The 12640-nt window shown below is 56.1% G+C and overlaps 1 protein-coding gene across 1 annotated transcript; it reads left to right on the forward strand.

Annotated features, from left to right (window-relative positions):
* Positions 1-5049: 5049 nt before the first annotated feature.
* On the forward strand, positions 5050-7686 carry FAM43B (family with sequence similarity 43 member B). The gene has a single exon (XM_065927500.1). The coding sequence runs from the start codon at positions 5635-5637 to the stop codon at positions 6604-6606; it is 972 nt and encodes a 323-aa protein (XP_065783572.1). The 5' UTR covers positions 5050-5634; the 3' UTR covers positions 6607-7686.
* The last annotated feature ends 4954 nt before the right edge of the window (positions 7687-12640 follow it).

Raw genomic sequence — 12640 nt, forward strand, 5'->3', positions numbered from 1 at the left:
TTTCTTGGGCTCCAAAATCACTTTGGACTGTGACTACAGCCACAAAATTAAAAGATGCTTGCTCCTTGGAAGAAAAGCTATGACCAACCTAGACAGAATATTAAAAAAGCTGAGACATCATTTTGACAACAAAGATCCATAAATCGAAGCTGTGGTTTTTCCGTAGTCATGTATGGCTGTGAGAGTTGGACCATAAAGAAGGCTGTTGTTGCTCAGTCCCTCAGTCAAGTCCAACGTTTTGCAACCCCATCGACTGCAGCCCATCAGGCTTCCCTGTCCTTCATTATCTTCTGGAGGTTGCTCAAACTCATGTCCACTGAGTAAGCGATGTCATCCAACCATCTCATCCTCTGTCATCATGTTCTCCTGCCTTCAATCTTTCCCAGCATCAGGGTCTTTTACAATGGGTCAGTTCTTCGCATCAGGTAGCCAAAGTACTAGAGCTTCAGCTTCAGCATCAGTCCTTCCAATGAATGTTTGGGATTGATTTCCTTTAGGATTGACTGGGTGGATCTCCTTGCAGTCCAAGAGACTCTCAAGAGCCTTCTCCAACACCACAGTTCTAAAGCATCTATTCTTCTTTAAGGTCCAACTCTCCCATCCATACATGACTACTGGAAAAACCATAGCTTTGACTACACAGACCTTTGTTGGCAAAGTAATGTCTCTGCTTTTGAATATGCTGTCTAAGTTTGTTGTTTGTTGTTTGAATATGCTGTCTAGCTTTTGTTCCAAGGAGGAAGTGTCTTCTGATTTCATGGCTGCAGTCACTGTCCGAAATGATTTTGGAGCCCAAGAAAATAAAGCCTGTCACTGTTTCCATTGTTTCCCCATCTATTTGCCATTAAGTGATGGGACCAGATTCGATGATCTTAGTTTTTTGAATGTTGAGTTCTAAGGTAGCTTTTTCACTCTCCTCTTTCACCTTCATCAAGTCTCTTTAGTTCCTTTTTGCTTTCTGCTATTAGGTTGGTACCATCTGCTTATCTGAGGTTATTGTTATGCAGATAAAGAAGGCTGAGCAGCAAATAATTGATGCTTTTAAACTGTGTTGTTGGAGAAGACTCTTGAGAGTCCCTTGGACAGCAAGGAAATCAAATCAGTCAATCCTAAAGGAAATCAACCCTGAATATTCACTGGAAGTGTTCAGTTCGGTTCAGTCGCTCAGTCGTGTCTGACTCTTTGTGACCCCATGGACTGCAGCATGCCAGGCCTCTCTGTCCATCACCAACTCCTGGAGTTTACTCAAACTCAGGTCCATTGAGTCAGTGATGCCATCCAACCATCTCATCCTCTGTCCATCCCTTCTCCTCCCACCTTCAATCTTTCCAAGCATCAGGGTCTTTTCCAGTAAGTCAGTTCTTCGCATCAGGTGGTCAAAGTATTGGAGTTTCAGCTTCAATGTCAGTCCTTCCAATGAGTATTCAGGACTGATTTCCTTTAGGATTGACTGGGTGGATCTCCTTGCAGTCCAAGGGACTCTCAAGAGTCTTCTCCAACACCACAGTTCAAAAACACCACTGGAAGTGTAACAAGAGGGAAAGGGGCAGGTACAACTTTTGAAAGAGTGACAAAGCCCAAGGACACAATGTAAACCAATTAGGATCAAATGGGAGCAAGATGGCAAAGGAGACTAGACCTTGATCCTCAATCAGCAAGTGAAATGACACACCAGAGGTGCCCCGACAGTTCCAAGGCACTGTCAAAACACCACGGAGTGGGTGGTGGCCTAAATCCTGGAAATCTCCACCCTTTCCCAAAAATAGCTGGCATAATCCTCCCACTCATTTGCATATGAAATTACCCAGCCTTAAAAAAAAAAGAAAACTATGGTGTTGGACAAGACCCTTGAGAGTTCCTTGGACTGCAAGGAGATCCAACCAGTCCATCCTAAAGGAGATCAGTCCTGGGTGTTCATTGGAAGGACTGATGTTGAGGCTGAAACGCCAATCCTTTGTCCATCTGATTCGAAGAGCTGACTCATTTGAAAAGACCCTGATGCTGGGAAAGATTGAGGGCAGGAGGAGAAGGGGATGACAAAGGATGAGATGGCTAGATGGCATCACTGACCCTATGGACATAAGTTTGAGTAAACTCTGGAGTTGGTGATGGTCAGGGAGGCCTGGTGTGCTGCAGTCCATGGGATCACAGAGTCAGATACAACTGAGCAACTGAACTAAACTGACTGATAAAAACTAACCACACTCTGTCTGTGGAGTGTACTTCTCTCTGAATCTGAATAAATCCACATTTTACCTATTATTTTGTCTCTCACTGAATTCTTTCTGCAATGAGACATCAAGAACCTGAGCTTCATTGGGCCCTGAAACCAGGTACTGTGGGTTTTGGCTGGGTTCGAGTCCCAAACTGGGTTTTGCTGGGTTCAAGTCCCAGCCACATGGGTTCAAGTCCCAAGCAGGGTTTTGTCTGCTGAATCAGTCCTGAATATTTATTGGAAGGACTGATGCTGAAGCTGAAGCTCCAACACTTTGGCCACCTGATGCGAGAAGTCTCTGGACTTTCTGGAAAAGAGAAAACTCACTGGAAAAGACTCTGATGCTGGGAAAGACTGAGGACAGGAGAAGAAGAGGACGACAGAGGATGAGATGGCTGGATGGCATCACCAACTCAATGGACATGGATTGACACAAACTCCGAGAGATGGTGAAGGACAGGGAAGACCGACATGCTGCAGTTCACGGGGTTGCAAAGAATCGGACACAACTAGTGACTGAAGAACAATAACAGCCATGGATGGGAGAGAAGGGAAGGAAGACTTAAGGGCAGAGACAGCCTTGAGGTCTACCTGGATGAATGGGACCAGGCTGGCTTCTCCGCCCTGCTGAATACAAAGAACAGTGGAAGTTCTTGGGAAGCTGGGCCTTTCCAAGGAACAAGTTTAGAGGCGGAAGAGCTGAAGTGGCGAGGCAGGGGGGGGGGACACCAAGCCCAAGGGTGTAAGAAGGCCCCTGAAAGGAGGAGCGGTCCCAAGGAGGCTGTGGGAGGAAGGAACCCTAGCCATGGAGACCGAGGTGAGTTGTCAACAAGGTAACAAAGTGGCTAATGATGTCAAGTGCTGCTTCGCGATCTGGAGTACTTAACACAGACAAAGAACACTGCGCCCTGTGATCTCACACTGTCCGGGGTGACTGCCCACCACCACCACCCACAGGAGGCTTTTCCAAGAGCAGTGAGAAGGGACAAAGGCAGGGCTACGTGAGGGCGTCCACACTAGGCTCCCAAGCGCAGCACATTTCCACCCACAGCACCCCGTCCCTTCTAATTCTCTGGGAGGCAGGACGCTTAGTTACTGGATCAAAGGCATGCAATGCTTGGGACACACTTGGCACTAAAGAAATGGTTGGTCAGCAGAGATCTACATTGAACGGGGCTTCCTGGGTCACGATATGGGAACCCCAGCAAGCCCAGGAGGCTGGGCCTTCCCCAAAGCTTGGAGGCAGCTAGGCCGCACAAGTGCAGACTTTGCTGCTGGCCGCTCCCACCTGCCTCCTCATGCTCGTGGGGAGAGGACCTCAGAGGCAGTGAGGTTCACGGGGTGGCTCCTCCTGCCTCCCAGAGCCTGTTTGCTCATGGAGAAAGGACAGGGTGGGGACAGTAGGAGGCTTCCATGTCCTTCTTCAGTGATTTTTTTTTTTTTTTAGCCACAAGCACATATTACTTTTATAATGAGCAACAAAGAATAAAGACATTTTCAAGTTGAAAATAAAATGAGGCTGCAGGAGACTAGCCCATCTCTGAGGCCCCCTCCAAAGCTAAGATGCTGCAATTCTAAGTAATTTCCTATTCTTTATTTGCCTGTCCTGTGAGGAGCATTTGGTGAAGCAGCCTTGTGTGGGGGGTGGGGGATACGTTTGTATTCCCCCCACAGATGCTGGGCCCAGCCGGCTGGCCCCGGACGTATGTTGCCAGGCTGTGGGACATATCATCTTCCCAATGTCCCCACTCTGGGAGGTCACCTGGTGTGACGGGGCCTAGCCCAAAGCTCTGGGCTCATTCCTGGCCTGGAAGACTCCCCAAATGACCTGTTCTAAGGCCACAGAAAGGGCTTGGGTATGGGCCCTGTGGGAGACTCCTGGACCCCCATCGGAGCAGTCCTGGAGTTCTAGGGAGTTTGTTGTGGTTTAACAAATCCTGGAAAGGGGGAGTTGTGGCCCCACGCCCAGGGCCCACTGCCTCTTTCCCAGCACAGGAGAACTCCCTCCATAGTAAGAGCCCCACTGGAGGGTCACAGGGCAGGATAGAACATCCCCCATCCATACCCAGTATATGAAGAACTCACAGAAGAGGGAGGGCCCCCACGTGGCTCAGTCAAGCCTGAGTGGGACCCTAGTTCCACCTCCTATCAGCCCTGTGACCTTGGGCAAGGCCCTTAGCTGAGGCCAGGCTATCCTGAGATAAAGAGGTCAAGAATGCAACGCCCCCAGCCCCGCCCAGGTGGTGGGGAGCAGGAGAGGTCTCACAAACCGCAGTGTAATCTGTTTAATCCTGGGAGGGTCCAGAGGCTGCCCTTTGGCCAAAAGGAGCTTTTAATCTGCACTTCCCCCACAGACCCCGGTCGGCTCTGGAAGTTTCCCCACCCGCAAGGCGTCCCCTCCGGCGTCAGTCCAGGCGAGAGCCACCACCAGCCGCTGCAGCGCAGGACTGGTCTCCCAGCTCCGGCGCGCCAGGCGGGCCCACGACCTTGGAGGGACCCGGGAGAGGAAGCTTCACCGAGCGACAGTACTTTTCCACTGCACTGCTCGGCCACCTCGGCTGACTTTCTGCTGCGCAGATAGGAGGCAAAAGGAGCCAGGCCGGCCCCGGGAGGAACCCACCCGAACTCGCGCTCAGAGATGCGCGGAGGCAGGAGCTGCGGGTAAGGGGCAGTGGGCATCCGAGAAAGAGGAGGGGGGCACCGAACCCTGCCAGAGGGGCTGAGAGGGCGAGCTGAGAAACTTGCACTGTCAAAGCCCTTGGGTAGATTTCAAGCGCTTCCTGCTCCTTGACCTCCGACAATAATGATTAAACCCGACCCACCGCGCCTGTGCCGGGTCTCAGGCGAAGAGCCCCGCTGGCCGGCGCGGGGGGAGGAGACGGAGGAGGGGACGAGAGAGCTAGCGGTCCCGCCCGGTGATGTAGGCAGCCGGGGGAGGTGGAGCCGCGACGCCTGGAGGAGTCCCCACCGCAGTCGCGGCTCTCGGTCTACCCCTCCGAGCAGCCAGCCTCCAGCCCCGGCTCCGGCGACTTCCCCGCCGCCGCAGTTTGAGCGGCTGGGACCGCGGGGTGCCCCCCTCTTCGGATCTGGGGGGCGCGTCTCCACCCCGCCCAGCCCCTGCCCCTCCTGGCTTCCCGGACGGCTGGAGCGACTCCCGGGGGAAGCTGTTCCCGGACGCTCAGGGCCGTCGCCCGGGCATCTCGGCTGCCAGCCCGGCTGGGCACCGGGCATCTGCGAAGCCAGCTAGCCCTGCCTGGCACTGGGCATCTGCGGGCACCGATTGTCCCCGGCGCCGCCCAGCTTCTCGAACGCCCTGGGCCGCGGGCTTCTGGGCGCGCTCCCCTCCCCCGGCCGCCGGGCCGGCCGCCCGCGAGCTCCCGGCGCCCCCAGCCCCTCGGGCCGCCGCCGCAGCCGCCGCGATGCTGCCCTGGAGGCGTAACAAATTTGTGCTGGTGGAGGACGACGCCAAGCGCAAGGCCAAGAGCCTGAGCCCCGGGCTCGCCTACACGTCTCTGCTCTCCAGCTTCCTGCGCTCCTGCCCGGACCTGCTGCCCGACTGGCCGCTGGAGCGCCTGGGCCGCGTGTTCCGCAGCCGGCGCCAGAAAGTGGAGCTCAACAAAGAGGACCCGACCTACACCGTGTGGTACCTGGGCAACGCCGTCACCCTGCACGCCAAGGGCGACGGCTGCACCGAGGACGCCGTGGGCAAGATCTGGGCGCGCTGCGGGCCGGGCGGGGGCACCAAGATGAAGCTGACGCTGGGGCCGCACGGCCTCCGCATGCAGCCGTGCGAGCGCAGCAGCCCGGGGGGCCCCGGGGGCCGCCGGCCGGCGCACGCCTACCTACTGCCGCGCATCACCTACTGCGCGGCGGACGCGCGCCACCCGCGCGTCTTCGCCTGGGTCTACCGCCACCAGGCGCGCCACAAGGCGGTGGTGCTGCGCTGCCACGCCGTGTTGCTGGCGCGGGCGCATAAGGCGCGCGCCCTGGCCCGCCTGCTCCGCCAGGCCGCGCTGGCGGCCTTCAGCGACTTCAAGCGCCTGCAGCGCCAGAGTGACGCGCGCCACGTGCGCCAGCAGCACCTCCGCGCCGGGGGCGCCCCAGCCGGCTCGCTGCCCCGCGCCCCGCTGCGCCGGCTCCTCAACGCCAAGTGCGCCTACCGGCCGCCCCCAGCCGCCGAGCGCGGCCGCGGGGCGCCGCGCCTCAGCAGCATCCAGGAGGAGGACGAGGACCAGGACGAGGACGCGGGGCCGCGCGAGCGGCCGGAGGTGCTCAGCCTGGCCCGCGAGCTGAGGACGTGCAGTCTGCGGGCCGCCCCGGCGCCTCCGCCGCCCTCGCAGCCCCGCCGCTGGAAGGCCGGCCCCCGGGAGCGAGCGGGCCAGGCGCGCTGAGAGCCGGAGGTGGGGGGCGCGGGGCGGATGGACAGGCCTCGCGGCCCCAGAACCGGCCGGCCTGACGTAGAGCCTCCAGCCTCGGCCCTGCCCACTACGGCTTCCCCGTGGTCCCCCCACCCCGCCCTTGTCTCCCTCGTGGTCTCTGTCCGCCCCGCGCCTCATCCTGGCTCAGGGTGACGCCTGACATGCCCTTGAGTGTGGGGGGCGGCGAGCTGGGGGAGCAGCAGTATTCCGTGTTCGCCCCCCACGCCCGGAGCCTGCCGCCGCCCTCCACTGTGGAATTGCCTCCCCGACGCTTAACACCAAGTTGCTTTGCCCATAGGCCACGCCCTGCCTCCCCAAACATCCTCTCTAGAGAAGGGGGCTTGGGGAGGAGACTCTTCCAGAAAACCAGGAAGGTGGCCTTGGATCTTGGCCCCGGGGGGAGACGGTGGGTCTGCCCGTAGCCCGGGTAGCCCTGGGCAGGCATTCTTAGAGCGGGAAGAATAGTGGCCCCGGAGAGCTGAGGCCAGGCCCCAAGTGGCACCTGAGTCTACTGCCATACCACACAAGGAAGCGTGCCCAGACTCTACGCCTGGCCTCTCCACCCCTTGGAGGACTTCTGGGACTTGGCTGCTCTGCCTGTAGAGAAAACGGGGATGTTCCTACCACCCCAAACAACAGACGGCCGGGAACAGCCCTGTGCAGCAGGCCGCGGCCCAAGCCTGTGTCCTGGTGCCCGCAGGCCTCCTCACCCACCCTGTCTTTCTGCATACAAATGTGTGTGGGTCCTCACTCAGCGCCCCACAGCTAGGACCAAGACGTGGCCTCCAACGGAGGTAAGAGGACATCTGGCAGGTGTTTGAGGCACTGACCGGCCAGCAAATGGACAGGGGAAAGATGTCCCCAAGCCAAGGCTTGTCAGAGCCGGAGGGTACTGACGGCACCCAGCTTCTGACAGCAAGATGAGGCTGGAGAGTGCGGTGACCCCACCGGGGGAGCGGGCCCCTGCCCACGTGTCTTTTAACAAGGTCACTAAAAGCCCAAAGATCTATGTGTCACCAAATGATCATTGTAAATAAACCGTTCCTGCTTTTTCAGCCTGTCACCACTCTTGTGTTGTGCTTGATGCCAGGCCTGTTGACGATGAAAAGATGATCATCAGACCCTTGAAGGGCAGGAGAGGTCCCAGGAAGCATCCCCCGTAGCAGCTGGAGCCAACTCTCAGGAGGGGGGCAGAGTTGCTGCCAGGACCCTGTTCCCTTCATGTCAGGAGAGGAGACAGAAGCAGGTGCCTTGCCTGCAAATCACATGGGCTAAGCCTGGGAGGGGTGTCAGCTGTCTGTCTCGGGCTTCTGGAATGTCTGTCTGCCTGGGCACCAAACGCAAGTGTCTCTGGAGCATTTGGGCGGGGAGGGGGCAGGGGGCTGGGGCCTTCTCATGAGCTGTGTATCTTTGAGAAGGGGTGTGTGTGTGTGTGTGTGTGTCGAGGCAAATGGTATTTGCTGGGTCTCCTTGGGGATGTAAAAGAGAGGGGTGAGCAATCCAGTTTGCCTTCAGAGGAGCTGGAGAGGTCTATCGAGACCTTTAGGACAGCCTGAGTCCTGAGCTTGGATATCTTCTTCATTTCTGTGCTGAGTTGGGCACTGATCCCAGGCTTGTCCAGAGCCCAGACAAGCGGCCTCTGCAGTCAGCCGCCATCAGGACGGCTCTGTGTCCCGTAGACCCGAGGGCACCCCTGTCACTTCAGCCTGGCGGAACACAGGGTCAGGGGACTGTGAAGGGGCAAGCCGGGCTTGACTTCATCACGCGTTTGGGGAGTGACAGGGGCCCACTACCACTCATGTGGTAGCGTGTTCACTGCTTCCCTCTTATCAACCTCCAGGGATTTGCTGGGGTTTCTCCCCATACGGAGAGAGAGATAGGAGAGACCTGGGAGCGGAGGAGGGGCTGCAAGCCAGCCCCTGCTGTTGGAGGCAATCTCACCCAGAAACACGGCCGCAAGCACAGCCTCTTTAATCAGAAGTGTGCAGCAGAAATGTACTGAACGCCTGCCTTGGGACAGACGCTGAGCTAGGTCCCAGCGGTCCGGGAGGCCCTTCCCCGTGGCTCACACATTCTCAAGTGAAATGCACATAATTAAAGGAACAGTTGCAATGTAATAATTCACAAGCAGGCTCCCAGTCTTAGCCTCTGTGCCTCCGCTTGTCTCCAGCAGCCTCCCGAAACACGCACGCGCACACACACACACACACACACACACACGACTTCCTTCCCCCGTTCACGCTCTGTTCTCTAGATCGGGAGTTACAGGACCGGACTGCAAGGACTGTCTGCCTCCTTCCAGCTGTGTGATGCTGGGTAATGCGTTCAGCCTCTCTGGGCCCCGCCTTTATCGATGGTAAAGTGGGAGACAGCTGATTCCTGTTCACAGTCTGATTATAAGAAGGAAACAGAATGACGTCTGTGGAAAAGCTTTGGCAAATGACAATGCCCATATGAAGAACCACCATTTTACCCGTTTGTTACTGTTCAGTCACTAAGTCGTGTCTGACTCTCTGAGACCCCCAGGACCCCCAGCACGCCAGGTTTCCCTGTCCTTCACCATCTCCTGGAGTTTGCTCCAGCTCACATCTATTGAGTCGGTGATGCCATCCAGCCATTGCATTCCCTATCACCCCTTCTCTTGCCCTTAATCTTTCCCAGCATTGGGATCTTTTCCTATTTCACCCATAGGATTCTTCTGTTTAGGTTAGGATTTTTAGTCTGCCTTCCCCCAACCCCTACTCCACTCACCCCTGGCAATGGTGATTATAAGTCGTTTTTATCTCTCTCTCTCTCTTTGCCACACTGCATGGTTTGTGAGTTCTCAGCTCCCCCCAACCAGGGATTGAACCCGGGCCAAGGCAGTGAAAGCACAGAATCCTAACCACTAGACCACCAGTGAACTCCCACACCTCCATTCTCATTGTGTGTGATGGAGGGAGGCCCTGGTCCACCTTCCCTCTCGCAGTCGAGGATGAGATAAGCCACAAGCTGGCCGGTACAATGCCAACAGCCACCAGGCCCCAGAGGGGGTGTTGGGGGCAGCTCTAGCCCCCCAGGCCCCAGGCTTCATTGCTCCCAAGGGAGGGAGGTCCAGCCTGGGAAACACCCCCTCCTTCTCTGCACTGACTTTGCCTTTATCCCCTGAGCTTAGACACAAGCTCAAGAAGATCCCTGAACCGTTGAGCAAGCCATCCGGCGCCCATGTCTCATTTCTGGCATCCTTTGCCCACCTGTAAAATAAAAGTGGGAGCATTCTCTGAGTTCTGGGTTTCCCAGGTGTGCCCCAGGAGCTGCTGTGGGGAGTGATGGGGTGATGGAATAGGGAGGGCCCCCCAACCTGCTGTAACTGGAACATCTCTGTTTTCCCTTTGGGGTTTATGGGGTTCCAGTTGAATAATGGGAGCCTACCTCACCACGTCATGTCCGACTCTTTGCTGCCCCATGGACTGTAGCACGTCAGGCTTCCCTGTCTCTTACCACCTCCCAGAGTTTGCCCAAGTTCATGGAAACCTGCAGATTTTTCTTTTTGGAGGTCTTTTTTTGGGGGGAGGGGAGTAGGTTGGCCATACCATGCAGCATGAGTCCATGTAGCATGGAGGATCTTAGTTCCCCAACCAGGGATCAAACCTGTGTCCACTGCAGTGGAAGCATGGAGTCTTAACCAACTGGGCCAGAGAAGTAATGCTGGGATGTGAACATGGCAATGGAGGGCGTCCCAGAAACAACACAGCCAGGGACAACTCCGGCAGTGTGTCTTCCCGGGAGCTCTGGGGCCTTATCTGCTGCTCCCCTGATCCCACTCGGGAGGGGCTGGGCCGTGACCGGTGTGACTGGGCCGCAGCTCACAGCTCCAGCCACCCGTGCCTTCCTGACTCCTGTTCCTCCCCTTCCGTACACAGACATGCTCCCGGGTCCCCAGACCTTGCCGTGTGCGCCCACGTCCAGGCCCAGGCCCCTGCCATTCTCACCACCTCGAATGTCCTTTCCTTTGGCCGCACATGTTCAGCCCTACCCTCTCACAAGGCCCAGTCCCGCCTCCTCGGAACTTTCCTTAATGCACACCCCTCCTCCACTCCTGCCAGATCCAGGGGTCATCTCTCCTCTCAGACTCAGAATGGGGCCTGTGCTGTTCTCGTGGTCCTCATCAGATGACACTTCAGATTCCTGTTTTTATGGAAGTGTCTTACCTCATACTGCTTCGTAGATTCGTACTCATTTCCCCATCCCCTTCAGTACTCCTTGGCAGGAAAGTTATGACCAACCTAGACAGCATATTAAAAAGCAGAGACATTACTTTGCCAACAAAGGTCCATCTAGTCAAGGCTATGGTTTTTACAGTAGTCATGTATGGATGTGAGAGTTGGACTATAAACAAAACTGAGCACTGAAGAATTGATGCTTTTGAACTGTGGTGTTGGAGAAGACTCTTGAGAGTCCCTTGGACTGCAAGGAGATCCAACCAGTCCATCCTAAAGGAAATCAGTCCTGAATATTCATTGGAAGGACTGATGCAGAAGCTGAAGCTCCAATACTTTGGCCACCTGATGCAAACAGCTGACTCATTTGAAAAGACCCTGATGCTGGGAAAGATTGAAGGCGGGAGGAGAAGGGCATGACAGAGGATGAAATGGTAGGATGGCATCACCAACTCAATGGACATGAGTTCAGGTAAACTCCAGGAGCTGGTGATGGACAGGGAGGCCTGGCATGCTGCAGTCCACGGGGTCGCAGAGTCAGACACGACTGAGCGACTGAACTGAACTGAACTTCAGTACCTTGACCACCGCAGAGCAGAGAGTGAGGCTCCACAGTAACTTGTTGAATGAATACGTGAATGAATGAGCCAGACAGAGAGCCATCACAGGATAGGAAACCAAGTGGGTGGAGGAGCGTTCCTTCTGCCAGGCTTCTGCCTGGGGAGGCTGAAGGGGAGCTATCCTCAGATGCCCTGCTCAGGGGGACGGCTATTCTTGGGGAGGAAAACCGAGGCCCAAGAGATAAGGCCAGCGGAAGAGACCGCAGCCCCTGTCCCTGGGGTCCGCTCTGAGTTCCAAAGCCCCAGGTTGGGGCCTCCTCCCTCTCTGGTCTAGTCCAGCCCTGGCAGAGGGCTGCCACTCACAACACAGAGCAGCTCCTGGCAGACACCAGACACCCTCCGGGTTCGCAGTCTGGGCAGCTGGAAGATCATCCAGACAGATGCCGTCTCTAATTTAACACAGGCGGTCAGACCTTGGGCTTGGGCACAGGATGGACCTGACTGCCGGTCCCAGAGCTGCCACTTGATGATGGCTTTATAACTTGGAGCAGGTTTCTGAAAGCTTTCGGTGCCTTGATTTTCCATCTGTAAAAACAGGGGTGGGTGAGTTCCAGATTTTATACAGTGGTTGGGAGAATGAAAGCCTTGCACATCTGAATAATTTAGCACAGTGCCCAATGCACACAATAAGTTGTAACTGCTGCCCTTGTGTTGCTTATTATCATTTTTACCTGGCACTCTCCTTACTGACAGCCCTGGGATGAGGAGATTGGGTCCCTGAAGCACTAAATATGCTGCTTGTTCATGCCTTGGGGTGGCATCATCTCTAAATCACGGTAGAAGATACAGCTTCAGCTTGTCTTATTTTCATCTCCAGTTGTTCAGCCGCATGAGCGTGATTGCCTTAACACTAGATTAGATCTAGTATCTCATGCTTTTGCATCTCCTTCTCGCCTGAGCACCCGGCACAATGCCAGGCGCACAGTGAGCACGTCAGAGGTCAGTGAGTGAATGAAAGATTAGCTGCTGCCTGCAGCAGTGTTGGCACATGGTCTTCCCAGCTAAGGTCTTCAGAAAGCTGGGGTGCCAGTCCTTTGTGGTGATGGGCCAGCTTCCCTCCAGCTCCTGTCTGCCCTTAGCTATGGGCTGTGGGGCAGAGGAGGGCTTCCCAGGTGGCGGCTAGTGGTAAAGAGCCCACCTACTGATGCAGGAGGCATAAGAGACGTGGGTTCGAACCCTGGGTCAGGA

The sequence above is a fragment of the Muntiacus reevesi genome, chromosome 3, assembly GCF_963930625.1.
Source record: "Muntiacus reevesi chromosome 3, mMunRee1.1, whole genome shotgun sequence".
In the NCBI taxonomy this organism is placed as follows: Eukaryota; Metazoa; Chordata; class Mammalia; order Artiodactyla; family Cervidae; genus Muntiacus; species Muntiacus reevesi.

What these genes read in the sequence shown, in the direction of transcription:
- FAM43B (XM_065927500.1), top strand. Translation starts at nt 5,635, where the DNA reads ATGCTGCCCTGGAGGCGTAACAAATTTGTGCTGGTGGAGGACGACGCC.